The 27,053-nt window shown below is 46.8% G+C and overlaps 2 protein-coding genes across 5 annotated transcripts; one reads left to right on the top strand and one right to left on the bottom strand.

Moving 5' to 3' along the window:
* Positions 1-1,545: 1,545 nt before the first annotated feature.
* GHRH (growth hormone releasing hormone) lies at positions 1,546-15,159 on the bottom strand. Of its 3 annotated transcripts, XM_061375408.1 has the most exons (8): positions 15,037-15,159; positions 14,768-14,914; positions 6,403-6,502; positions 5,547-5,678; positions 4,580-4,684; positions 3,665-3,802; positions 3,250-3,346; positions 1,546-2,437 (listed from the first exon to the last, which is right to left on the bottom strand). In XM_061375408.1, the coding sequence occupies exons 3-7, from the start codon at positions 6,480-6,482 to the stop codon at positions 3,283-3,285; spliced, it is 519 nt and encodes a 172-aa protein (XP_061231392.1). In that variant the 5' UTR covers positions 6,483-6,502; positions 14,768-14,914; positions 15,037-15,159; the 3' UTR covers positions 1,546-2,437; positions 3,250-3,282. The 3 variants fall into 3 exon arrangements, with proteins under 3 accessions (XP_061231392.1, XP_061231393.1, XP_061231391.1); XM_061375409.1 differs by lacking the exon at positions 15,037-15,159 and having other exon boundaries at positions 14,768-14,925; XM_061375407.1 differs by lacking the exons at positions 14,768-14,914; positions 15,037-15,159 and adding an exon at positions 9,020-9,497.
* Positions 15,160-17,190: 2,031 nt separating this feature from the next.
* Positions 17,191-22,982, top strand: MANBAL (mannosidase beta like). Of its 2 annotated transcripts, none has more exons than XM_061375411.1 (3): positions 17,191-17,448; positions 19,186-19,380; positions 22,373-22,982. In XM_061375411.1, exons 2-3 carry the CDS (start codon positions 19,231-19,233, stop codon positions 22,478-22,480), a joined length of 258 nt encoding a protein of 85 aa, XP_061231395.1. In that variant the 5' UTR covers positions 17,191-17,448; positions 19,186-19,230; the 3' UTR covers positions 22,481-22,982. The 2 variants fall into 2 exon arrangements, with proteins under 2 accessions (XP_061231395.1, XP_061231396.1); XM_061375412.1 differs by lacking the exon at positions 17,191-17,448 and adding an exon at positions 18,783-18,855.
* The last annotated feature ends 4,071 nt before the right edge of the window (positions 22,983-27,053 follow it).

Below are 27,053 nucleotides of genomic sequence, written 5' to 3'. Positions count from 1 at the left end.
ACCAGCAGGCATGTGGATAAAGGTGTGGAGCTGAATCCCTCCACAAACTTCACATGTGAGGCCTGGCTGCTCTGTAAAAGCCATCTTGGCTCTTCCCTGTTGCAGTTGTTCACACTTAGCTCACTATTTCTCTTCTTTGGGATAGCTCCTACCTGTGTGCTCATTGTGACTGTTACACAGGATGACAAAGAGGTTTAATAAACTCCTCTGCACTCCTTCAAAACCTGATCTCCAATGTTCCATTCAAGTCCTGCGGGATTAATGGATTTAAGCAAGAAACAGTTAAGCTACTACTTACAGTGTTTTACTGTGGAGTTCCTTTTCATGATAGTGAGCATATATGAGCCTCATATTTTGTTTCTGCCCACTTTGTTATTAAGTTTTTCCACTGATGCTTGGTGCTAGGAGAGTCCTTTCCCTGTGCCTGTAGAGCTCTGGTACATTACTCAAGGTGAGCACAGATGTGATGTGACTTTTCTAAGCTGTGTGTGTTGCTATTGATTTTCTGCCTCCTTGGCTCTGCGTTAGGCAAGGTGGTTTTTATTCTTCTGGCCTTTTATTCCTCAAGACATTTTCTGGTTTGCTTTATTTGCTTTTATATTTAATTTCCCAGAGTTTGAGCATTTGTCTCCTCATTTTGATGCACACTCAACACTCAAATATTTGAGTCCCTTTTATACCTAAATAGCTGCACTCATGCAGCTATTTATCATGCAGACTTAGGTCTCGCCAGAGTGGTTTTGACAGGTCTTTTGATTTTATTGGGAGTATCCAATCCAGTGTTTGCATACAGTTTTGCTGCCACTTAACAGAACTTTAACTGGTTGATACCATGTTTACTTACTGCTTTAGGAAGCTGCTTCGTTTTTCATGATGCCTTTCCTTGGAGCAAGTAAGTCCTAATGGCTTCAAGTGTGTTAGCTGCTACTGAACACATGGAATCATAGAATACATTTCACAACATTCACAAACACATTCAGAACCAGGCCTGCTGGGGTTGTTTTCACTTTGGTGTGTTCTTTGCCCAGCTGTATGTGCAGCAGAAGGATGGCCCGTGTCTCACTGACAGCTGCCTGCCTGTGGAGGGGTAACAGATTACCCACTGGTGCTCTTGCTGCTGCCACAGCTTCACTGATCTCCCTCAGCATCCCCTTTTTGTTTCCCAGTCCTGCTAGGAAGGTCGTAATACTTTCATAGTGCTGGAATTGTACAACCTGAACAATAAGAATGTAAGTGGCAGGGATTTGTTGTAAGTATGAACTGATTCCCATGCGCACTGAAGCTTCCCATCCTAAAATACTGTCACCTGAGGAAAAATAAGTTGGTCTCTGCTGCATGCTAGCGAGGAATTGTTTGGGTGCAAGGAGGGATGGTTTCAGAGACCTTAATATATGCTTGCATGCCACTTTTTCCAACCTGATTGAAGGTATTGGTGTTGTACCTGGTGCCTTCATTAGCACAGGCACTTGTCTTTGAGTGACATCTTCCGTTCTGGGCTCAGAACCAAGAAACTAAGGTCTCAACAGACAAAGAGCCATGTTCACCTGCTGTTGGACAGGTTTATTTAGAACAACTTTTATTTCTTGCTAATTGGGGGGGAAAGCAGCCCCCATCGTGATGTTATTTACATTTCTGAAGACATAATTATTACACAAACAACAGAGTTGGACTGACAGGGAAGGAAGGAGCTGCATGAGAGCACTGGGTTAATAAACATTTACAGTTGTAACTTGCCACCGTGTTCAGAGCCACTGGCTGGCACATTGAATTAAAACAGTGCCAGCCCAATCTGATGCACAGGGATCTCCCTTTAACTCTTGCAGAGCTTAGCTTCAGTTTGGACACCTCAAGGCTGAGCAGGAACTTTAGCTGAGCATTTTAGAGTTCGGTTTTGGTGCCAAGGAGACAGTAGCAGCCCACAGCGGTGTTTCTAATGGGTGGTAGACATGTGGATTCATGTCTTGCCTCCCCCTGATCCAAGCTGCGTGTGGTTGTGCCATCAGCATCTATTTAGAGGAGGCTGCAATCAATGTACAAAGTTGCCTAAAGGAGCCTTTGGGTGGCTTCATTAATTAGGCCCTCAAACAGAGTGATGACTTGGCAGAAATTTTGCTCTTCTTTGTGCTTTGAAAGCCTTAATCAGTAGACAGTATGTCCCCAGGATCACAAGTGTACTGGTTGGTTTAGGTTTTGTATGTAAAGCAGCCTGAGGTTAAGCCATGGAGGTGGGGTTTTTGTCTGATTCAGTACACAGACCAGTATTTAGAGAGGGCAGTGAGACTCTAAAGACTGAAGTAAATGAAGTGATGCATCAGAAGTGCGTTCCTTTGAACAGATCTGAGGAGCATATGCATCAGTGTCTAGCTGCTCACACCTGGGAACGTCTTCCTTGCTGTGGAGGTGACTGTACAGTCAGGCCCAAGAGCTCTGAGTTATTCTAGACAGAAGCAGAAGGAAAAGAGAATTATGAGGAAACTTTGTGAGCACACACAGAAGTCTTAATTCTTTGGAGGCTTGTCCTGGCTGACCTTATTTGTGGAAAGGTAACCAAGTGAAGCATCACAAGAGAGATGCTGCAAGGCCACGTTCTCCCAGCTGAATCCATAGGCACAGTTTCTCCCTCCCCACCCCCCTTCAGTATGCACACAGGGCTCTCCATGCCCCTTTGTATTGTTGACAGGTTTAATTTCTGTGGGACAGAAGTAAGATGTTGCTTCAATCAGAACAACTGAGGTTTGTACGAGTGAAGGTTTCCCCAAGGTTGGACTGTCTGCCAGTTCTCAGCCCCCCAGGGCTGGCAGGGTTTACAGTGTAATTCAGGGTTCAGGTGATGACTTTTAGGGGTGAGGGGTACAGGAAACAGTAAGACTTCCCCTCCTATTCAGTGCAAGGAAAACCTGAAGTGTCCCAGGGATCTAGAGGCAGAGTCTGCTCCTGGGGAAGGGCTTTTGTCTGCCTTTAGCCAAGCTTAAACACTTGGGCACACAGGCTCAGATGGCTTTACAAGGCTCCAAGCCTGTTACCACACATCCACATGCAGCTTCACAACACTTGTGCTCTGTTCAGCCTGACAGGACTTAAGGTACTTGACAAAATTGAGTGGGAGTTTTCTCCCCTTAAATTGCAGCAAGCACCTGTTTTTCATGGGCAGCAGTGGGAGTTGGTGTCTCTGAAGGGGAGCCTTCAAACAGCTTGAGCAGTGCAGCAGCAGCGTGTTATGTACACAATTGAGCAGGGAATGGTACTCACCAGAGCATGGGGAGATGGAAAAGGGAGAAATATTTACATGAGCTTAGCCAGGGTGCTGGGAAAGCTTTCTAACTGACTGCTGGAGATGTCCTGAGGCCTGTGAAAGAGCAGAATGGGGAAGTGATGGTAGGATTGGGATTGAGGGAGAAATTAGTTGTCTTTCCACTGGTATTTTACTGAAATACAGGGTTGAGAAGACAGAACAGTGATGTGGTGCAGGCTGGCTCAGGGCAGGCTGCTCCTATCTGCACCCTACTTGCCCATGTAAGGCTGGGTTATGGGGTTAGGTAAGAGCTTTATTCTTTCCCTGAGTGTACTTAAATTAATCCAGCAGCTTTATATGTGGAAGCCAGACAGCAGTAAGGACCTTGTCCTGTTCTTGCAGTGAGCAGGTAACAAACTGATTCCCACCTACCTCTGATTCTGCAGAATGGCTCCCAGGAAGTCCAGCAGAACCATGTGCTGGTGATAGCGGCTGTCCATCAGGATGCTGTCAGACTGGCGCCTTGTCAGGAATCCATGTACCCTTTCTCCCGGGCTACTCTCACTGCTGCTGTTATGCAAAGATGAGAAACATCTTTGTTTCAAAGATGCTTCTTAATCCTTCACGGAAAGGTTTGCTCAGGCTGAGCAGCACAGTGAGTAAACCTGCTGGGTCTGAGCCTGGAGCTTAATTAATGCTTAATTTCAGTAAGGAATTGTCAGCTCTGTTTGCTCCTGTGTTAGAACAGGGAGCAGAGCTGGCTTTCAAGTGACTAGTTGGTCTTATTTAGTGGCAAGAACTGATCTATCCAGCCAGAGCTCCCTGAATCATTGTGGAGAGGCTGATTTCTTTCTTCAAACAAAGGCCAGGGATACCTCTTTCCTGAATGAGCATTGTAACTTTTTTCATAGAATCATAGAATAGTTAGGGTTGGAAAGGACCTTAAGATCATCAAGTTCCAACCCCCCTGCCATGGGCAGGGACACCTCGCCCTAAACCATATTACCCAAGGCCTCGTCCAACCTGGCCTTGAACACTGCCAGGGATGGAGCATTCACAACCTCATCATATTTTGCAACTGTTATCGCTTGTTGGTATTATGGTAAAGCTCTCAGCTAATTTGACACTTATAGACTTGGAGGAAAAGATTAATTAAGCTGCTTAATGATAGTTGTGATTAGGGGGATCCAAGACACAGGGATGGAGGATGCCCTTTGGGGTATGGAACAGCAGGAGAGCTTGCTTCTGTTGCAGTAGAAGGTGGCTATTTCTTCTACCTGGATGAAAGCAAGTGCCCAGTGTAATAACAGAACATGAGCCCTAGGCCAGCAGAGGGCTGTGGCTTACCCGAGGCGTTTGCCAATGATGGTCTGTAAGAACTTGCGGGCAGAAATCTGCCCCAGGAACTTGCGGTAGTTGTCAGTGAATATGGCATCCGCGTGGCGCTGCGTCCTGCGGGAAGAGACAAGCACAGGCCGTGCTCTCTGAGCCTTCCTGGTGAGAAGTGGGTGGTTCACATCACAAACTGCACTGGATGGAACACTGCTGCTGTCAGGGACAGGTAACCACAGCAAATGGCTTTTGGTATTGGACTGTGTTAGTGTTGGAGGGTAAAAGGATTTGAGGGAGCTCAGTTCTGACATTGAGGGAGCAGCCAAAATAAAATGTCTGTTAATCAGTATCCACACTAAAACAAATAAGGAGAAGTGCCTGAAAAGCAATGGTGAGGTCAGAAAAGTAGTGGAAAGGAGGAGGATAACCCCAAGCTGGGAGAGGGCAGAGTGGGGGCTGGGACATTATGAGCTCTGCAGTGGCATCATTGCCTCCTGGAAGGGCTGTGCCTGGGACAGGGTGACAGGAACCTCCAGCAGGTCTCTAGCCTGTGGTTAGACCCAGGTTCCTAAACACCCACAGCTAAGGGGAGCACAAGCCACTTGGCTGCACCCACTGTTGTAAGAATGAGTCCTCTGTGCTTTAGAGAGAAATAACCATCCTTCATCTCCTGGCAGGGGTGGAAAGGAGAGGCTCTGATGACCAGCAAATGGATTCCCAGGGCTTGGTGGATATTATGTTCCCTGCAGGAGCCTTGGGCCTGTGACCAGGCCCATCAGTACATCCCTGCTGCTGGGGGACAGCAGGAAGCTGGGCACTGGTGATGGTGAGGGATCAGACCCTGCTGCAGTTGCAGGGCTCAGCTGGAGCCTGGACTTTGGTGCTGGTGGGACTAAGCAGCCTTCTGGTCTGCTCCTGGGCTAGGGGAAGATCGTAACTGGTGTATTCTGGCTGCAGCAGGGCTGAGAGGTGAGGTACAAACCTTTTCTCAGTGGGGTCTGTTAATAAACCCTCCTCCTCCTGTTCCTTTCCTGAGGGGTTATGGCTCTGCAATGGGCTGCTGCGCTGTAGCTGGAAGTTCATGGCCTTGCCAGCAACCAGCCCTGGACTGTACCTGCAAAAGGAACCCAAGGTGTGCAGTGAGATGTGCTCAGTAGCCAGTCAGGGGTCAGTCTTCTTGACCACTTCTCCCTGTTCCACTTTTTCTTTCTCCTTTTGCCATGCCCATCTCCTCAGTAGTGCAAGTGGTGTTTGTCACTATTCTCAACTAGAAACTGTCCTGAAGCTATTTCAGCAGTGAAAAGATGGTTAATAGAGCTGCCTCAAACACACTTCCTCTTCACTGAGCTCCCAGGACCCTCAAGCAAAATTCCAGCAGTTCTAGTATCCTTATGCCATGGCTTTGCACAAGGCTAAAGCATTATCTATGAGACGTGCAAATCCACATTATAGGACCTTGTGCTTCCATTGATTTGTAACAGGGAGTACACTAAGGAGGTGCAGAGTTCATGGATGAGAACATCTGCAGTTCTGACTTGCAGGCACAGACTGTAACCAGTGATGGAGCTGGAGGCGCTGCCTGCTCTGGAGATTGCCAGTTTCCCTTTACAGAACCCAGCATTCAATTCTAAGACCAGCTGGGCTGAAATACTCCATCAGGTGCCTGCTGCCTTTGGAAACCACCCCTAGGCTAGTAGTGTACCCAGAGAATTAAGCCATGGCAAAGAAATAGGCTTCACCAACACACATACAGTTCATCCAAAGTGCTGGCAACCTTAATTTGGCATGTGCTTATTTTGCACAGGGATGAAGCATGGCCAAAACACTCAGCAGCTTACCTGAGAGCTGGGTAGAGAGGAGAGGAGATGGAGCATGTGACTAAATGCAGGAACAGGAGCAGGGTGGCCTTATCCAGCATCTTCTACCCTTTGGAGTCACCTGAAATGGAGAGCAGTCAGTCAGTGGCAGTGAGGGGAGGCCAAGTGCTGAGCTTGGTTAGCCAGACAAACCACAATAACTTTCAGTCAGTGTGCTTGGGTAGAGGGGGGGACTGAACAAAACACATCCCTTCAGGAGGGCTGATCTGCTGCTGTGTTGAGAGGAGCCCCCAGCACCACTTGGTGAGGTGTCTACCCAGCCCTGAGCACCAGCTTTGGTGGAAGGTGAGATGGAATTGAGCCGTGTTTGTCTGCCTTCTGACAGACACTGCTTCATGTCCTGGGGCTGGGAATGACTCAGGACAGTGGGCTGAGGCTGCACACCCTCAGGAGCTTTTGTCTCTGGAAGCGAAGGACAGGAGGAAGGTATTTCAGTGAATGCTCTTCCTGAGTTTCCATTGAAAGTGATTGATCTTTTGCTCAAAAAAAGATTCTTTAAGAATGTGGATAGAAATCTTTAAAATACTAAGTTTCACTGTTCTCTGTCTTATTTTATAGCAGAAAAGAGCAGAAAGGTGTTTGATCTCCGTAAGAGAGAAGAAAAACAACCTTCCAAATGTATACCAATACTTTCTTTCAAAAGGAGCAGCTTCTGAATGGAAAGGGGTTGATTGCGCTTCTAGTTGCCCAAACAGCCTTCCCAAGCAGTGGATTTTACTGGTGGTGGTGCTAGGAGGGGGCCCCTTCTGATGGAAAACATCAGCAGTGAGCTCTGTTCTCCTGCTCAGACGCAGCTGCCCACTCTCCTGACTGTAAGATAACACAGTGAGGGAAGGCTGGGTAAGGACTGGGGATCTTGCAAGTGGGTCTTACCTTGGTACCATAGAAGAGAACAGAACTAGTGGCAGTGTCAGAAGTGCAGGAACAGCCATGGGGAAAGGTGGTGCACTAAGAAATGGGGTTTCTTATCACAAACTCATTTTCAGCCTGGTTCCTGTTGCTTATGCTCTCAGGCATAGGACCAGCAGCTTTCCTGTCTCTTCCCCTGGGAGCAGCTCCTGGCTCTTGTGAGCTCATGGCTTCCTCTCATACCTGGTCTGTTATGGAATTGCTCTGACTGCCTCAGACAGCTGAGGAATGCTCAGAAGAAGCAAAAGAAGTGACTTTAAGAGACCCACAGGGCTTCTGGTTTTAGTGCAGTTTTCCTGCTTGCCCTCTTTTTCATTTGAACTTGAAAAGACATTCCTCTTCTCTGCTCTCCCCTAAATAGCTCCAAAACAAATCCCAAATACAATCTTTCCACACAGAGGAGATGATCTAAAGCATCTGTTGGGGGGTACCAGGAGACTCTGGCACCTGCATCTATAGAAAGTGTCAACCAGGAGATTTAATCAGTCCCAGGAAAGCTGCTGTGTGAGCTGAGATGTATCCATGTAAATGAAAACCAAGCCCTTTTTATTTCCTAGGATACAGCCCCAATTACCACTTTCTGTACCTGGTTTCTCATCCTTGCATGCTGGGTTTTCTCCAGAACCACTTTTTGTCCCTTTGAGATTTTTTTGGTTTTTCTTTCTCTATTATTTGATTTCTTTTCTTTTTAATTGTTTCTGGCTTTGCCTTTTTCCTCCTGTCTTGTTTTGGCTTCTCTCTCTTAACTACAGTCTGCTTCTTATCCTAGCTTTTGGGGTGTTTCTGTTCCCCTTTTTCCCTTGGGAAGGAGTCTGAAATCAAGGTCCTGCACCCCTTCCCATATTGCAGAGGAGACACTGGGAATTGAAGTGTCTCCTGCAACTTGGAAGCTCTGCAAAGCCTTGTCACCTTCGCAGTTCCCCTGAGGTGAGGAACACCTTCCTTTCCATTCTGGCAGCATGTGCAAAAATGATTAATAAATAAATTGCCCTTAAGATGAAGAGCTTTTCGCACCATTCCAGCAGATAAAGCCTAATAGCTTCATTCCACCCTGTGCAGCATTAACAGCAGCATTGTGGAAATGATGTTGGGCAGGTGGGTAACTTACATCGTACTGGTTCTGAAACCCTGACCTGATCACTCTTAAAAATACCAGTGTAGATGAAATGAAGCATTTCCCATGCCTGCTGTTTTATAAAGTCCAGACTTTTCTAGTATGAAATCCTACATTAGAAAAGCAGAAATGCTTTTCAGTGCCTTGCTCTGCCTCACGTTACGTACAACAACTCTGTTGTGTTTCTCCTCATACTTTGGTTTGGCTCAAACACAGTTTTATCAGCAGGTAAGTAAAACACCCTTTGTTTTCCAGGGTAAAAGGAATTCACACCAGATAGCAAAAGAGGAAAACTCTGCTACGGCCAGTAAGCATCTAACATGTTTTTACAAGGCTCATCTATATTATAATTCTATTTGTTTGCATTTATCCTATAGTTCAATTACTGTTTTGTTCTGTAACTTGTTACAAAAGTCTTGCATGATACAAAGGCTATTGTACCTGCCAAAGCTGATTACTGATGCCAGTTTGGTTGCATTTCAGTGTAATTTAACTGTCTCCAATTTCCATATAGCCATTATCTTGTTACATGCACATACAGAGGCTCATGCTTACCCTTAGAAAACAGGCGCTCCCTCGATCGGCTCCTGCCCGGGTGCTTCCTTCCCCTGTTGCAAACACAACTTCTTCTCTAGAGCTGCCTCTGTGAGCCCTGTGGGGTCTTGGGTACCAGACACGTGCTGAGCAAGGAGGACACTCGGATCTCCCCCAGCTGTCCTCTGGCTGCCAGCGAGGTGCATCTCCTCCTTTTATACCTGTGCTCCCTCAGGAGTCCTGTGGGCTTCCACACGTCAGAGAATCAATTATCCTTCTGCATTTCCATGCCGTGTTTAGCATCCTCTTTGTGTGTGTGTGCAGGGATACAGGCAGGGACATTGTGGGCAGAGGGTTATGCCTGCCGTTAGGGGTCATTTGCATGCTTTAGCATTCAAAGGGTGAAGAGCAAATAACAACAATAATCTGGTGAAGTGAATGGCAAACTTGCTTTGCAAGGTAAACTTCTCTTTCCCTTTGCAATTGCATTTTTTCCCTTTATTCCACAATGACAGCGAGTTAACCATTAACACTTTCTCACACTGCCTACTCAGGAGGGCTTATCTTTTTGCTGTCTTCTTTTTCTTTGATTATCAGCCTTTTCCTCCTTCTCCTTTGTTACTCACACCTGCAGCGTTAGCGGGGCAGTTGATGCTTCAGTCCCTCACAAACATCACAGCTTCACATCAAGCTCACAGAGCAGCTGGAGAACCCTGCTCCCTCCATGTGCTCTGGGAAAAGGCAGGGGTCTTCCCTGGGGTGCTGCGGCTGTTTTCAGTCCTGGAACAAGGTCTGTGAAAGCCCCATTAAAAGAACACATAACCATGGTGCCAAGAAGACCAGGACATTTCAGAAGAGTGAAAAATGAGGTGCCAGCATGAGCTCCACCTGCCACATTTTTCATAGCAGCTTTATAAGGCCCAGAATTGATGGGGACCCAGACCTTCCTGTCTCGGGGCTTGTGTGACTCGACGTAGGGAAGAAGTTTCAGCAGGTGAGCTGACTCATATCTGCTTTCATGTGCATGCCTGTCATACCTTCACCTTGCACCAGAGCACTCATCACAACTATCAGTGGCAGAGATGGGCAGCAGGGAGGGATGGTGCTTCTGGTGTGCACATGGGTGCCTGTGTGTGTGCAGGGAAGCAGAAGCATTCAGCGCTGCTCTAACCCTCTTCCCCTTTGCTGCTTGCCAAGGTGAGAAATCAGCACTGTGATTATGGCTCACTCCTTAGTGCAGCAACATCCTCCTTCCAAACCATGGACTCTCAGTAAGCAATAACCCAACAGTTGGAAAGGCTGGAGTGAGCTCAGCATGCCAGGTGACTCTGGTGTTAAGTAACAGTTGTGCACCAGTGCCTTTGGGCTCTCCCTGCTGGGTGCTCCACGGGCTCATGTTCCCTTTGGTAACAGATCAGGACCAGGCCACTTTGCAGAGAAAACACAAAAAGAAAAGATTGAATGGACCAAAGCAGGAGCTCGAGCTGATCCTGAACTGAGCCAGGGTCCTTCTAGTGGAATCCAGAAACACAACAATAATGGGAAGAGAAGCAAGAACTACTGCCTTCCTCCACCAGCCTGTTCATGGGGAGAGGATCTACCAAGCAAATCCGGCAGGTATAGCAGTTGTATCATCTACTCATGGGCACTGGAGAAGGGGATTTCTGGGTAGCACAGAAGTGGTTTTCCAGAATCCCTGTTCTGGTGCACACAGCTTTGCTCTGTCTCTGCGGACTGCTTTTTGGAAGCAGGCTGCTCATGTTCTCTCATGTGTGAGGTCAGCTGCACCAATTTTTCAGCATGACTTATTTTTCTTCCACTGTCTTGGTGCTACACTGGCTGAACAGATGAATCAGACCATGTTGTTAAACCAGTTGAGAGCCAACACTATTTCAAGGTATTATCCTATAGCATGGTTCTGAGCTGATTCTCTCTCTGCCTGGCCTTACGCAAAGCTGCTGTGAGATACTGGGCAATATCTGTTAGATCAAGGAGAATCAGTCTATAATGGACTTGTTTATAGCTGCCTGCTGCCCAGCTTGGATTAGGAGGGCTGTGATCCACATTCATATCTCAAGTGAGCTGTTTTCAAAGAAGGCTGTATAAAACTCTTATCATGCTAGGGGTTTCCTTGTGCTGCCTGGGCTGGGCTCCTGTCGTGCACAGCTGCACCCAGCAAGACTCACACAACAAGCTCTCTCTATTAATTCTGATTTAATTGCAGGGGGCAGCAGAAATGTCTAAAACCCCTCCAGGCTCTGTCGGGTGTATCCAGCTTAGGAGTTCTGGAATAGCATAAATAGAGCAGCTCTTCTGTTCCCAGGATTTCCTGTCCCAGCTTCAGGCAGAACCTTTGTATCTTCCCAGGACCCACAAGGGTCATTTGTGGAGCTCCTTCAGCAGATGCCATGAGCTCTCTGGTTAGTGAGGCTACTTCTGCTGCAGCAGAAACGGCTGTGATCACCATTACTGCCAGCATTCAGCCTCTGCTTGAGTCCCACAGTGGGAGCTCTGGCTGCTAATGTCTCTGCATGAAGATGCTACAGACTGTGATAGGATCCAGTGCTGTTTGGATCTGGTTTTGCATCCATCTATTCATGTTGCAGCGTGTATTTGAGCTGGCAACTATGGTTTTGGTTCTCATGGTCCCTGCCACAGCTGGTTTTGGTAGCATCCACTGGCTCCCAAAACACAGGTATGTAACTCAAATTATCTCCCAGGTTAGCATCACGCAGTGGATAACTGTCTATTTGCCCTCTAAATCCAAGTCCTCACTGGGTGCAAACCCAGTGAAGTCTACAGCCAGGTATGTGCTGCCATAGGTACCTTCTGCTGCTGGATCACATATCCAGACCGAGCATCTGTAGGGTCCTTGGGTGAAGCGCACACCAGCTCCTTTTATTTCAGTGTCAGTCCTTAGCTGACAAAGAACAGTGTTAGGATCCTGCAGAATTTCCCACGTATTTATTGATTTTCTCTTAGCTCTACCTCCTCCAGTCTCCCTGCCATGATTTAAAAAATGGCCCCTGTCTATTCCAGGTGCAGAACGTAGTGCTTCAGATAAGCTGAGCAGGATGTGAAATGGTCCTGCTTACTTTGTGAGGTAGAACTAATGACAGTAAAAAGTAACCCATCAATTGGCAAAAAACCCTATCCCATATTCTCAGCTATCAAAAGCTTTTCTGCACTTCCCCAAAATGGCACAGATGGTGGCTGTTGGTCCCCAGCTTCTCTAATCTCCACCACTTCCAATAGAGCCCCACAGAGCTGTTCTCTCTGGTTTTATTTATGTAAGAGATGTAGTGGTGACTAACTTACCACAAATGCTCTAGTGGTAAATCAAACAGAACTGCCTTAGAAGTTACACTTTTGCCTAGGTTTGCCATCTTAGAGGAAGGATGTGACATATTTTGGTTCTAATATCCCAAGTGGCAGAACTAAGGCGTAAGTAAGTTCATCATCAATCATTTGATTACATTGTCCATTACCAGTGTGTACACAGGAGCTTCCATTCCTAAGTTTGCAATCACTTTTGCCCCATTCCTGGCAGTGTTCAAGGCCAGGTTGGACACAGGGGCTTGGAGCAACCTGCTCTAGTGGAAGGTATCCCTGCCTGTGACAGGAGTTTGGAACTGGATGAACTTTAAGGTCCCTTCCAACTCAAACCAGTCTCTGATTACATGATTTCTGTGGAAATATAAAATGAGAAAGACAGGATTTGTCCCACATTGCCAATTTCTTCTAAGGAAGAAACAACCCAAAATTTAAACCCAGCAGGTGAGACTTGCCATTAAGAAACCATATGAGACTTGGTTTCTTCACTTTGGCAGGATAAATTGTGGGGGTTTGGATCTTCAGATCCTCCTGACTCAACCCTTTGAAGATCAGTAGATTTCCTGGGGAGAATTTTCCCTTGAGGAATTCGGATTGGTAGGAAGCTGAACACAAACATTTATCAAACCGATCTCAAGTAAGGAGTCCCTCTGGATGAGTGTGAGGCATGGGATCAGATTTGAAATAAGCAAAATAAATCAGTAATTCAAAATGTGCAAGAAGTGCCGTTAGAAAGGACTGTCTCATAGTGCTTAAAGCCTGCTTGAAAAGCCTACTTCATCTTCAAACGTTAATGTAGCACTGAGAGTACAAAGGAACAAATGGCACCAGCCAGCGAGGTGTGTATCTGTCAGGAGGCTGAAGAGCTCTGTGGGTGAGATCCATGTATAGAGCTCGTACCTGTCTGGTGCTGTTTATTTCCTAGCAGAGCTGCTGGGGCGTTTCAGCATCACCCAAGTGAAGCGCCAAGACTTTCAGCCAGACATCAGCATGTGATACTCAGCTGTAGGCTCAAGAGTTACTGGTTCCTGAATTTCTGGCTCTCTACACACCACCTCCTTCCTCTTCCAATCCCAGCTGCTCAGATGCCAGAAGTGAATCTCAGTAATTAAGGAGTTTTTCTTTGGTCTTACCACTCTCATTTCAGTTAGGAAAGGAGCTAGAAGGTTACACACAGCACATTACAGCTGGAGAGAGCCAGCTTCAGTCCTAACATTGAGACCTTTGGGGTGGAGAAGCAGAGTAAAGGCAGGGTCTGTGAACACCCACCCTCTGCTCAGAGAGCTGCAGTGACTGCCCCAGCACCACCACTTCCTACCTGGGTGTTGGTCTGTGTGTTTTCTGTCACTTGGTTTTGAGTCAGAATCCAAATGCTGCTGTTTCTGCTCATCTTGGGAAAGCAGTTTGAAAGCTTCTGATAAAACTTAGAATTTAATGAGATGTGTTACTGGTACCAAGAAAGTGAAGTGTTGGTTATGGAGAGGGAATGAGGAAGGCCATGTTTCCAGTAAGGGCTGAAAAGTGAAAGCACTTGTAATTAATTTTCTCCTGGCTGAGTAAGATGCAACCTGAGGATGAAAAGACTGGTGCATGAGTATATGATATACATGTTTAAGGAATGATAGCAAACGGGTCTCACTGCAAAGACATGCAGGAAACACTGCAGTGCAAACGAAAGGAGACCTGTAGAAAGAACTAAAAAAGCTAAGGATGATTTGGATGTGGAGAAACACTTCATGCCTGAGCTCTGTCTCTGCTTAGAATTGAGTGCTCACAAAATGGACATTTCTGCTTGTTGAATCAATTTAAGCTTTGAAACCCACTCACATCTCGTGGGCTTTGGAAAAATATCTTCTCTTATATATATATATATATAAATGGCTTCCTTTTTAATCATTCCCCAGTCAGCTGAATGGAATGGGGCAGTGAGGTGCTGGTGACAGGCAGCCGTAGCAGGCTAATGGCACCACCTGCTTGCGGCTGGAAGGGCGAGTGTCTCCTGAGCAGAGCTGGTGCTGCTGGATTCCACAGCCTCAGGGGCTGGATAGCAGCAGAGGGAATGGGCAGGAGCTGCATCAGATCTGCAAATCCCACTTACCTCTTTGTACGTAGAGTAAGTAGTGTTGTTTCTGTTGGGGGAGAGGAGGAGAATGAAGGAAATGTACCGGATCAGTTGGAATCCAAGTGTGTGTTTCTCCCCTTGGTGGGCAAACATCAAAGTGGGAGGATCAGAGCCCATGAGAAGGTGTGTGGGCAGCAGCACCACCAAATTCAGTGTGTTGGGGGGAATTTAATACTGAGAGGATCTCTCCTGACATTCACAATACATTCAGTACCTTTGTGTCCTCAACAGCCAGTGTTTGGGAGCGGAAAGGGCAGAACCGACCACCTTCCCTGAGCCTCTGCATTCAGCCCTCACCCCGTGCAGCCGCTCACCAGGGGCAGTGAAAGCTCTGGTAATTATTTAAGAGTCTTTTTCTCTTTAGGTTTTTTTATACTAGAAGAATTTCATCGTCCAGGTGTCTCTGGCCTCTGCAGCTCGCAGCCGTGTGCATTCTCCAGTTGTCTGTAAAGGCTTCTGCACTAAAAAGGATGAAAGGTGTTTAATCCAATTGCTCAAAACCGTTGAAATAGTTTCATTAATATCCGTTTAATTCAAATGCTTGGCAACAGCCTAGATAATCCTTTCATTTCAAATGCCATACCTCACTCCCTTCAGTAGATAAGCAACCGATTAGGTTTTCCCCAGAGTATTTAGGCTCTCTGATAGTAAAGCTCTGCAGCAAAACTACCCTGGCACCCCTGACACTTTAGGGTTAGGAAAAGGGCAAAACAAATCACATTCTTTAAATACCACAAACGAGCCAAACAGAGCACAAGCTGATTTTCCATCTTATCGAGACATCTCCATTTCAGAGCTGGATGCTGAATTGGAATATTAAAAAACAAAATAAATCCCTGGCCAGAAGCAAAGCCAGAAGCGTGTGGCTTAATTGTTACTGCCAGAGCGCTTCACGGGAGCACATCAAAACCTTGTGGGTAAAGAGAAACCCGCCAGGACTGAAAGGCCACGGTATTGATGGTGCGGATTAAGGAGCTCGCACTGATGGAGGGGGTGAGTACACGGACCCTGGGGTGCTTGATTACTGTGGGGACCCCCGGGTGCCGGCACCCCCAGGAGGCCCCAGCCGGGGCGGGAGCAGCCGAGCGGCCCCGGGGGCCTTCGGCAGGAACCGAGCGGCGGAGCCTCCCCGCCGGCCGCCCTTAGCAACGCGGCGCCCCGGGCGGTTGCTAGGGACGGGGCCCGCTTCCGGTTGGGCGGAGATCACTTCCGGCACGGTGAGGCCTGGCCGAGCGGGGCGGTGAGCGGACCGGGGATGGGGTCTGGGGGCTGTATCGGGGTTGCTGGAAGGGGCTCTGCTGGAGCGCTGCCCCAGGGGTTCCTCGCCGGCTCCGCAGCGGCCGCTCCTCCTGCTGCAGCCGGGCTGGTGGCGGGTAGAAGCGGCAGAGCGCGGTCCCGTGGAGAAGGGAGGAGGAGCTGTGTGTGTGTCCTGCGCTGAGGCTGCACGGCTGCTTCTCCTTTCGGACCCTCGTATGGCTGGGGGCAGCGGGCCCGTGAGCCTGCAGCCGGGCTGTTCAGCCCCGGTGATGGCTGTTTATAGCGGTGCTGAGCGCACGCAGATCCCCCTGAAGGCCATATGGGCCAGTCTCCATCCTAGCACCTACTAAGTCATTTCTTGCCTTTGACAACAGCTTTTGTCTTCTGCACCAATACCGTTGCTCTTTTTTCCACCCCAACAGGAAGATAATGCCTATCACTTCAAGTGCTTCTATAGTTTTGTCCTACAGTGATTATTTATATAGTGCTAGGTCTTGAAGATGCCAGCTGGGAAACACAGGACAGCAAGAAGAAAGGTTTGAGTGTGCCCTAGCTCCATTGAGGTGGCTGTTTTATGGCCCTGATCCTGAAAACACACAGTTATGTATGATAGGGTCTGATCCTGTGTCTAGGGAGATGGTTGCATATTCAGTGGTGGCACTGTGGAAGAGCACAAGCCTGTAGCCCTAAGTGGCCCCTCACTGGTCCTGTGGTGCAGCTCTGGCTTTGCACCCTTTTGTGCAGGGGTAGGTGTTTGCTGTAAAATCCTGATAGAGGCAAATAGTCAAAGTCAATTCCCATAGCAAAGTGCACGTGTTTGTGATCTGTTTGTGACCTATTTCTGCTGTGATGTTCCAGCAAGATGGCTAAGTTTGTGGAGAGAGGTGGTAGCTGCTGTGAGACCAGGTAAGTAAGCTGGAGGGGTGAAGGAGAAGTGTCTTCTCAGGGTCTAACATAGGAGTACCCATCTTTAAATGCAGTTTAAGAACAGTTACTTTAACTGTAGCCATGTTAATAGGTGAGGTGGTCTGAGGAAAACGTGGTTGATAACTTGTGAAGAAGAAGAAGCAGCCAAGGAAGAGGTGATAAAACTGTTAGCCTCTCGGGAGCAGGGAGGAAAACTCCATTGTCATCCAGGGAACTGCTGGACAAGCTGTAACGTACAGTGCAAGGAGGTTGTGCTTGCAGTGAGGAAACCCAATGCAAGCTTCTGGGTATGGTGGGGAAGGCTGAAGCCTGCTTCCCCCAGGTTCAGCTTTGGCCTGCTCATGTATGTAAGCTCCAGCCTCCTTGCCTGGGCAGGTTTGGGTGCTGTGTTAACCACAGGGGTTTTAAAGCAGGGAAGAATTTTGCAAGCATTACTTTAGGTCCACTGATAAGTCGGAATGGGGGTTGCCTGCTGTGGCTCCTGTGCAAGCAAGGACACTGACTAGTTGGGGCACGATGTCAGGTCCTCTGGGCATATTTCATGGGGTAATGCTTAAAATGGTAGTGGCAGCTGCTGCCAGCCTGCTTGATAGCTCCTGATGCTGGTCACGTCACCTGGGATTTGTTAGAGAATTACTAATACCCTCAAGGGAAGCGAAACAGAAAAGGGGAAAGGAGGAGGAGACTTGCAGAAGATGAGGATTATTTGTTTTCACTGTATTAGTTTCTTTTTCTAGTTTATTTTTGTGTGCTCTGTTTCTGGTATATGAATCAGGATTCTCAGTAGGAGTTTGTCCTGAGAAAACTCCAGGTGAGGAATGAAGCCACATCCCTTCCTGTGCTGTTCGAGGAAGGGGGTGGGCAAGAATAACGTTTTCAAGAGATAGCCCCATAAATAACATTGTGATAAAATGCAATTCAAGGGTGAAGTTTCCCATGGTTCTGTTTCTTGCTGAGGAGCTGTTGCCTTAGTGGATTGGAGGAGAGGGCCTTTTTAACTTTAAAAGCAGTTAGGGATGAGCCACGTTCATGCTTTGTTGACACTGTGGTATGCCCTGTGCAGCCTCTGGGGCTGTGTTGGGACTTGCTGAGTCTGAGTGGTCCAGTGTGTGTTGTGGCTTTCTGCACGGGTCCCACATGGCTTTTGCTTACTGAGTTTTAATCAGAATTTGAGGAAAAAAAGAACCAACCCTTTCACTGAAGTCCAGACCTGAAGGGACCATGAGAGTTCGCTTGTTCTTAGTGCCTGATTTGGAGGCAGGATTATATACACTCACACCCCATCCCAGGTGAAGGCTTATCTGCTCTGCTCCTCTGAATCACCAGTAACAGGGATTCCACAGTCTCTGTTTTCCTGGGGCTGCAGCTCATGCAGTTTGGAATTTCCCCTCTCTTTCAGAGCTCAAAATAATATCCCACATTTCAGCTGAATTAAAATTATTTCTTGTAACTTATGTACCACTCCTTTTAGTATGTCATGACATTTGCCGAATGACACTTGCCTTTTATGCAATAGCACTGAATTGTCTTAAGTTTATCAACTATAACTTTACTCAGATTGTAGTCTTAAGTTTAGCATCTTTCTGAACTAGATCACTCAGCAGAGTGTAGAAATCTCCTAGGCTGAGAAATACAGAACCTGCTTTAGAGATAATTTCTATGAGGCAGATCAGGACCATTCAGCTGAAACATTCACGCAGCACAATCTCACACCCAAGCTTTTGTAATACAGAGAATTGTAAGTATCAGTAAGTACTGCTGATTCAATAAGTATGCACCAGGCTCACCCAGGTCAGGAGAACTGATTCAGACAGTAATCACAGCTGAGCTCTGATGGCATCTCAGACTAACCGAATTTCCCTTTTGGGACTTTCTGTGGTGTGCTCCAGCGATTCTGGCAGGAGAGTTCTCCCTTAATGTAGAAAGCCATTACTCATTCATAGAATGAATTGACTACTCCATTAGCAAAAGATAAAGGAAGGAAGAAAGGATGGTCCTGTGGCTGAGAAACTAGCTTGGGACACAGGAGGTCAATGTTTAACTCTGCCACAAACTACCTGTGTGACCATCTCAAGGCATTGTGTGTAACCAGCCATTAAAACCTTGCCTAACTTTAAATACATCCTCTGTCTTCAACAGATCTACCTTCTGTGTGGTTTAAGTAGCAGTTGGCTTTGTACACCATCTAAACTAACAAGGCTGTGACCACATATACAGTGTAATAGTCATCTTGCATGAAAGTCAGGGAGAAATCTGTTCTTCTTGAGCTTTTCCTATACTGTTTCATGAACATTGTACATATTGTGTTTGTCTTCCCCTCACTTGCAAATGAACTGATAGTAGCATTGGTGCACTGTTTTCATAGGCAGGTGGTAAAAGAGAAGCATCCAAATAAAATGTAACACTCATTTCCCTCTTTATTATTGGTTCTGTAGGTCAAGTATGTCTTCAACAAACCTGCATGAGGTAGTCCATCATTTTTTGATAATGGAAAGTGAATACCTGAAGACATTATGCAAATAATTGCTCTTTTTTTCCCTCCTTGTAGTAACCAGTCCTCTTGAGAGCATTAGAGGAGAAGGGTGCACCCACGATGGCTGCTGAGTTGGATTTCTCCCCACCTGAAATCCCTGAGCCCACGTTTCTGGAGAATGTGCTACGCTACGGACTCTTCTTTGGAGCCATTTTCCAGCTTATCTGTGTGCTGGCCATAATCCTGCCAGTGTCCAAATCCCATAAGACAGTAAGCAGTGCTCTTTAATACTCATGGGCAGAGTTGGAGGAAGTAGGATGGGAGGCAACTTTGAGTAGCTAACGGAGACACAGTGATGGGATTGATGACAGTTTCATTGTTCTCTTTCCCTCCTTCCAGCTTTCCCACCTTCAGCTTTTGTCTTGTGATTTACCACTGTACTAGAAGGTCAGGAACAAATACCTGAGCCAGGGGCTCTCTAAGTATCAGTGAAAAAAGTGACCTGATGCACTGGCAAGGTGTGCTAAATGTACATGGTGTTCCTGACCATGCAGGAAGTGGCTTTAGTCCCAACACCAGATTGTCCACATGTTGATTTGCTTTATTAATTGCCAGTTTCCCCTTAGCAGGACTTGCCTTTCAGGAAATTACTTTGGGCTCTAGTCTGTATAAAGTTGTTGGGAACAAGATACAGGTGATATTTCTAGTATATTCTAAGATATACAAGGTATCTAAGATATGTAAGAAGGGTGTGGGCCTGCTCAAGGGAGTCCAGAGGGGGCCATAAAGATGCTTTGAAGACTGGAGCAGCTTTGCTCTGGGAACAGGCTGATAGAGCTGGACTTATTCAGCCTGGACAAGAGAAAGCTCTGGGGAGACTTTAGAGCAGCTCCAGTGACTAAAGGGACTACAAGAAACCTGGAGAGGGGCTTCGGACAAGGGCCTGTAGGGACAAGGGAAATGGCTTTAACCTGACAGAGGGGAGACTCAGGTTAGATATAAGGAAGCTCTTCCCTGTGAGGGTGCTGAGGCACTGACCCAGGGTGCCCAGAGGAGCTGTGGCTGCCCCATCCCTGGCAGTGTTCAAGGCCAGGTTGGACACAGGGGCTTGGAGCAAGCTGCTCTAGTGGAAGGGGTCCCTGCCTGTGGCAGGGGTTGGAGCTGGGTGAGCTTTAAGGCCTCTTTCAACACAGACCAGTCTGGGTTTCCAGTGTGAGGAGGGCAGTTTTCAGTACTGACACCCAGTCTTATGCCGCCAAGTGAAGGATGCTTTAATGCAGTTGGTACAGGAAAAGGTTAAAGTGAAAGATTGAAGGCAGCTACAGGACTCCTGTTCCTCTAACCTGGACCCCACTGGGATGACCTGCAACCCCCTGGCTTTTCGGATAAGAGAGCTCCATGTGCTGGGGACAGGGATTTCAGTGTTGGTGATCAGGCAGCAAGTTTGGTGGTTTGATACAGATTTCATCTAAATGCTTGTGGTGTATTTTCAGTCACAACTCAGCATGGGAAGTGTTGTTTTTAGGCTATCTTTATCTGCCTTGTGCAGAAGGAAGCATGGAAATTTTCAGCCTATGTGAGGAAGGGAATGCCTGAGGGCGAGGCATGGTGTGAAGGATGTAGTTCATGACCCAACTTTTCCACCTTTAACTGCTGGTGTGATGTGAAGTTGCATTGATGTACTGGCTTAGTGACACTGCCCCAGCATGGGTGCATTCTGTCCTGCTCAGGAGCTGCAGCTCCCAGCAGGGAGATGATGGTCATGGCTGCTGGTCACGATGCAGTGGCACTGCAAGTCTTGCACTGTTACTCTACAGCCACCAGCACCCATCTGTTATAGTCCATGGTTTCCCCTGATAAATATTTAAGAAGCACTGAGGAACCTGGTTCTTGAAAGCTGGAAAGAGTGAGAGCTTTAGTTTGAAGTGTGAAGATGAAGACCAGGCGTGCAATTAAACTGCTAACACTCATGGACCTGTTACTATTTGAGTTTGCAAGCATGCTTTGACATTTGCTTGCTCTACTTTTTAGTTTCTCCACATGTCCTCTAGATTTACTGTCCATGTGACTAATTTACAAGACTGTGAACACCAGAGGCTCCCCCTCCAGATCTTGGGAATGATGCTTGAGTCTGGATAGGATAGTAGGATCTCTGTCTTAGAGGCTTTGGGCTTTGAAGTCTACCTTGGTTTGAACGTTAGAAGGCAGCAGTGTTCCCTTTACGGCAGCTGCATCTGTGAGCAATATACTGCATGTTGCTCCATTCCTCCAGAGCCTGCTGGCTCTCCGTACACTGATTACAGCCCTTGGAAAGCCAGCCAAGTCTCCTTCCTTGGAAAGCCACACAGATGTGAACCCTTAATAGCCCAGTAACTTGAGAGATGTTTGAACCAAGCTCTTTGATTAAAAGGATACTGTCGGATGCTCGCCTCCCCCTCCATTATCTGGAGCGCTGTCTTGGAAGCCTGAAACTAGCACGTCTTGCTCAGCCATTTTTTGTGTGTCCTTTTCCAGTTGGCACACACTGACTGATAGAAACCAAGATGCTAAAGCAATATTTATACTCAAATGCATTTAATGAAAGGAGGCAATCTGCATGTGTGTGCTTTCTCAGATGAGACTGGCGCTGTTCCCTTGTGTTTTTACAAGATAACTAGACTTTATTTCCCAGGGCTGAAATACTATCTGTCATCTTCCCTGAAGGAAACAAGCAGCAAATCTAAGCATTCCTTGTTAGTCCAGGTGAAAAAAGCTTTGCCTGCAATTCCCTCCCTGGATTTGGGGCTCAGTTTGGAGGCTTTGAACTTTGCATTCTTACTGCTGGGGGGGGGGGTATTTTTTGTCTTGCCCATGATAATGGTTAACATTTATCAGAAATACCGTGAATGTTTCCATTGGTGATTATCTGATATCTTCTCCCTTTCCTAATTTGAATCGTTTTCATTTAGCGTTGATTTTACTGCCTTTAAAGTTGGTTTTATTTTTCTTTTCCAAATGCTGTTTTAGACACTTCAGCTCTTAACGGCTTCTGTGGTAACAAGCTGCTTCTGTGCATAAACTGACACTCATCAAAAAGCACATGCAGGAGAAGCAGAGATGGTGCTGCTTGAGTCTCATTAAACGTAGGCTCAGTTTGATGTAGAAGTGTTCAAACAGGGACACCCAGCGTTTGCTTCCTTTGGCTTATACTCAGATTCCCAAAGCGAGCTGTCAGCAAATCATAAGAACAAGTTACTGACTGTTTCTCAATTGATTCTTGTAGGACTCTGAGAGTTTTGAGCCCAAGAATTCAGAGACGGTGAAGAAGCCAAAGGCGACTGCTCCGCAGATAAGCAAGAAACCTAAGAAGGAAACCAAAAAGAAACGATAAAGGCATGAGCAATGAGCCTCAAAAGGCAGAATAATCACCTACAATCACGCTTCCCTGGAGATGACATCAAAGGCAACTCACTAGATCAAATGGTTCTCTGGCATTGCCATGTTTTACCTTTCAGAGACAAGGGAGAAGGAACTTAGAAGAGTGGAAGGGGTGGGGTTCTACCGTAGATTTCTTATAAGCAAAGAGGACTTCATATGTCCAGGACTTCATCTGACACGATTAATGTGTCAGTCACCATTAAAGTGACTTCTTTCATTCCTGATGGGTAGAGAGGCCTGTTGTCCTAGCCCCACCACGCTGGCTGGGGCTCCTAGTCCAGTCCCTGGAGAAGGTGGAGCATGGATTGCTACTTTGGATACTGGTTTGTGTTGTATTTTTTGGAGGCGGAGGGATCAAATGGATCAAGGATACCACACTACACAGCTTTGTATTCATTCATCTCTGTTGTCATCTAGTCTGAAATACATAGCTGCATTTTATGGCTTAATAATAATGTCTTTGTCATATTCTTTAATTCTTTAGGTAATAACTCATCAGATTCCAGACTGGAGTAGATGAAAGCTTTCATTTCCCCAGCGTCGCTGCCTTTCTTACTCCCCACCCATGCACTTTACATTCCCACCCTGGAAAGCAGATGCAATTCAGGGAATTGAGGCTGTGGTGGGGACTGCAAAAAGCAAGGAACAATTTGATTTTGGGAGGTGCAAAATTTAATGTGTGTGCTAATGGGGTTCCCAAGTTTCTTTTCCCAAGTACTGCGTGTTGGAGAAAAGCTGCTCTGAGGTCTTGGAGCAGGGAACTGGTTGTGTATCAAACAGCACTGCCTGGCTGTACTGTTGATAAACCTTCCGTCAGGCAGCTGAGTACCAACCACATGCTCCATTTCAACATGGATGGGGCTTGTTGCATTTGCAGTCTCCCTCTCAGCCTTGCCTGCTGCAGTCTCCTGCATCTCCTTCTTGCTGAATTCTCCCTGAAGTTAAATATGATCTCAGCCTGAGGAGATTCAGGGGGTGGCAAGCTGCCTGTGTACCATGACTCTACAGCAAGAGACATAATACACAATGTTCCTTCAGGCTCTGCCCCTCCAGGTCCAGGGACAACCTAATATTAGATTTAAATATGGCTAGACAGGACTGGAAAGAGATAGGTGGTGACATAGCCACAGAGTCTCTGTAGGGCAGCTCGAGCTTCCTGAAGCCAGCTCACATCTTGGTTTGTTTGATCATGAATGAGTCAATGGGAGGAGAACCTGCTCTTGTAGGCGCACCCAGGGTTCAGAGCGGCTTTGAAGGGCTGGCTTCTCTCTAGCAGGGCTGGAAGTCTGAGAACCTTTTTGCATTCATAGCCTCCCATCCTCAATTTACAAATGCCTTGGGAGCCCAGATACGGTAGCAGTGTTGTGCTGGGTGTTCTTTAACAGGAGTTGAACAACACATTTACACCATCAGTGTTCAGAGCAGCCATGTTCACTGCTCGCTCTTGGTTTCGGTGGGTGAGACAAATGGATCCCAGTACCAGGTTGATTAACCTCTCACTGCTTCCTCTGCTCCAGGCTCTCTGCTTCCCTTAACCAGAATGCTGACGCCAAGGTGCACTGCTTAAAATCCAGCTTAGAGTTCTGCTTTAAATTCAGCATTTTCTTTTTCTTCCTTTTTTTAAGCTACATAAAGGCAATCCTAGGACAGAACAAAGCATAGGAGACACAAGCATTCTACCGTTGCTTTGAGTTCTCAGTACAAAGAAACATTACAGAAATTTCCCAGGCAAATAACAAAGAACAATATTGTGTTATAAGTTTTCATTACAAACCTGTGTTCCTGTCTGGAATCTGCAGGGGAAAGAAGAGCGTGGCCACTGCCCTGGACAGGTACTGCAGATTATTTCTTCCATTTTAATAAAAGAGGATGGTGATGGTTTTATCGAAAAGACTTCAGTTTTCTGCAGGTTGCCTAAAGGAGGGGGTTAATGCTTTAACGGAACTGCAACTATTGAAAGAGTAGCACATGCATTACCCAAAATATAGAAGTGCTTCTACAGCCAAGAACCAGTTAGCAATGAGCGCTGTGTGGTTGTTACCTGAAATAGCAGGCTACTACATCCACATCTACATTTGGCTGGTTTACTCATTGCTAAGTAGAAATCATGGTGGTTGGGGTTTGGCTTTGTTGAGGGAGGAGGGATTAAGATAAATGTCCCACTCTGTTCCTAACAGTATTTGAATGCTTTTGTTAGCTGAACTTAAGTGTGTTTTTAGAGATGATGAATATCCCACGTGTTTTTAGTTTCTCTTGACATGTGTAATAAATACAATCAGAATCTCTTTGTTTGAAAAGAAATCTCTTTTTAAAGTTGTGCTGCCTTTTCCATGCATTCATTGTGAAAGCTGCCAGAACTCACACTGTAGGAACACAGGGACATAAATAACCTATTCATAAAAATGATCCATTAAGGGAAAGCCTTTCAGATCCTTTAATCTGTGAGAAATTGGTTAGTTAATACTGTGAGGCATGTGTACATCTGTATCTGTGTTTGACTTGGAAGCAGGGAACTATCTCCCAGTACAGCTTCACCTTCTTGGGAAGGAAGGAGGAAATGGTACAATGGCTAAATGAATTTGCCTCTCAGGAGAGATTTTGGCTCCAAGAGCCCCCATGAAGGTAGCAATAATAAAGGCATCATTTGTTAATAATGCAGGCAGGGGATTAGATGGGATTCAGTAGGCTGGTAATAGGGATTTCCAGTAGCTCCTCGGCTGTAGCTCAGGTTTACATGCAGGAGTATGGTGCTGGCTGATGGCTCTTCTTGACAGTGGTAAGACCAGAGTGGTAGCCAAGATCTGGCAAGCGTCTGTTGGTTTCTTCACCAGAAAACCAAAGCTAGAGAAGGACCAGTGTGGTGACTCCTCTAATTCCCAAGCATTTTTCTCCAGGCTGTTTCGTAATTAACATCCCAAAGGGAGCTGAAGGCCTCATTAAGTCAATTTTATTGAAGGGGAGGTTTTCAAAGGTCTGCCTCCAGATACCAGGTAGTTGGCAGCATGGGACAAGCAGCACCTTGCTCTGCCACCCAAGGCCCTGGAGCTGGGCTGGGAGATGAGTTTCCTCTGCTATTGTTTGTCATGAAGTTCCTCTCCCTCCACAGACCAAGCCTCAGCTCTGAAGAAACATGGTAGGGACTTGAGAATTCCTTGCTTCGTTTTTGATCCCATTCCCACAGCTCTGCCTCTCTGACCACACTCATCTTGAGAGCTGTGGCCATCGCCATCCCCTTGAGCTGTCCCACACTCACAATGCATCCTTGTGCTCCTCTGGCACAAGCAGCACAGTCCCTTGAGGCAGGCTAATAAGTAGCTTGTGACTGGAGTTCCAGTTCACACAGTTCAATTAAATCCCTGTTAATCTTGTTCAGACCTAATTTACTTTCATTCTCACAAACATGCTTCTCTCTGCTTCACAGGGGTTCTGGTGAGGTTCCCTACTGATAGGAACTGGAGAGCCCAAGGCTGTCTTTGAGGAGGACTGGTGTTTGCAGAGCAGCCCCCTTGTTGAGTCAGGAACCAAGATAATTCCCCAGTCTGTCATGAAGAATGTGGAAATACTCCTTCAGTGGCTGGACTTCAGGGAGGGTCAAGGCTCAATCTGATGATGCTTGAGGAGAAAATAAGGAAGCTGTAGGAGGGGAGGAGCTGCTCAGGATCCCTGTTTCCCAGGGCACTGCTGAACTGTTGCCCTGTGTGCATGTGTTGATTTTTTGACAGATCTGGAGTACTGGACTTCTCTCTTGGGAGCCTCTCTTAGGCTGATAACTTCTTTCAGGCAGAAGTTGTGTTGCTCACAGCCTGTGGCCTGCAGGGATCGAGATGACTGTATTGATTTAGTTGTTTGTTTGTTAATCTCATGAGGCATCAGAGACTGACTGCAGCAAGAAAATGGGATGATGAATGGAGAGTGCTGGAGTACATTGGCTGCTGCTAAGGTTGATTGCCAGCTTTGGCACTGGGAAGGGATCTGACCTTCCTCTTCCTCCTCCTTCAGCCAGAAGGGATGATTTGGCTGGGGAGCATTCCCTTTCTCTCTGGCAAGAGACATGGGCTGTAATCAGTGCTTGCATTTCTTCTTAAATTGGCAGTTACTGGGGTCCAAGGTCCTGTTTGTCTCCTCTGGCAGTTTCTGGCTTTTGAGTGTGTTTTTGGGGGATGTTCTCTGGATGCTGGTACATGGGCCAGTGTGCAGTAGCTGATCAAAAGGCCTCTTGCTTAGGACTGACAGTTGCAGGGCAATGAACTCAGCTTCCTGCCTCTCCCTTGAAATTCAGCTGATTTCCCCATTTCATTATGATTCTTCCCAATTTGTGGCCTTGCTGTCACCTAACTCTGTATACTCATGTCCATTGCAGTTCTGTCCTTGTAGCCAAATTTTACCTGCCAGTGGCAGACTGAGCATCTCACCTGCTGTCACTGATACAAAGAAAGAACATGTGGAGAAGCATCCAGGATGGAGAAAGGTGCCCCCTTGTAATCAGCCCTTTTAGTGTGTTTCTCTTCCCTCATGATTTCTTCAAC

Source organism: Neopsephotus bourkii, unplaced genomic scaffold, assembly GCF_033783945.1.
Source record: "Neopsephotus bourkii isolate Nb327-2 ecotype Australia unplaced genomic scaffold, CSIRO-AGI_Nbou_v1 NB_1663, whole genome shotgun sequence".
Taxonomy (NCBI): Eukaryota; Metazoa; Chordata; class Aves; order Psittaciformes; family Psittacidae; genus Neopsephotus; species Neopsephotus bourkii.
Note: the sequence above shows the minus strand (reverse complement) of the source record. Positions and strands in the feature narration are given on the sequence as shown.

Bases quoted from the DNA above. Each gene is read 5' to 3' on its own strand.
- MANBAL (XM_061375411.1), top strand. From the start codon at position 19,231: ATGGCTGCTGAGTTGGATTTCTCCCCACCTGAAATCCCTGAGCCCACG. The intron at 19,381-22,372 runs GTAAGCAGTGCT...TGATTCTTGTAG, and splicing joins TGTCCAAATCCCATAAGACA to GACTCTGAGAGTTTTGAGCC.
- GHRH (XM_061375408.1), bottom strand. From the start codon at position 6,482: ATGCTGGATAAGGCCACCCTGCTCCTGTTCCTGCATTTAGTCACATGC. The intron at 3,803-4,579 runs GTAAGCCACAGC...TTTGCATAACAG, and splicing joins ATCATTGGCAAACGCCTCGG to CAGCAGTGAGAGTAGCCCGG. The intron at 3,347-3,664 runs GTAGGTGGGAAT...GCTCTTTCACAG, and splicing joins GCCATTCTGCAGAATCAGAG to GCCTCAGGACATCTCCAGCA.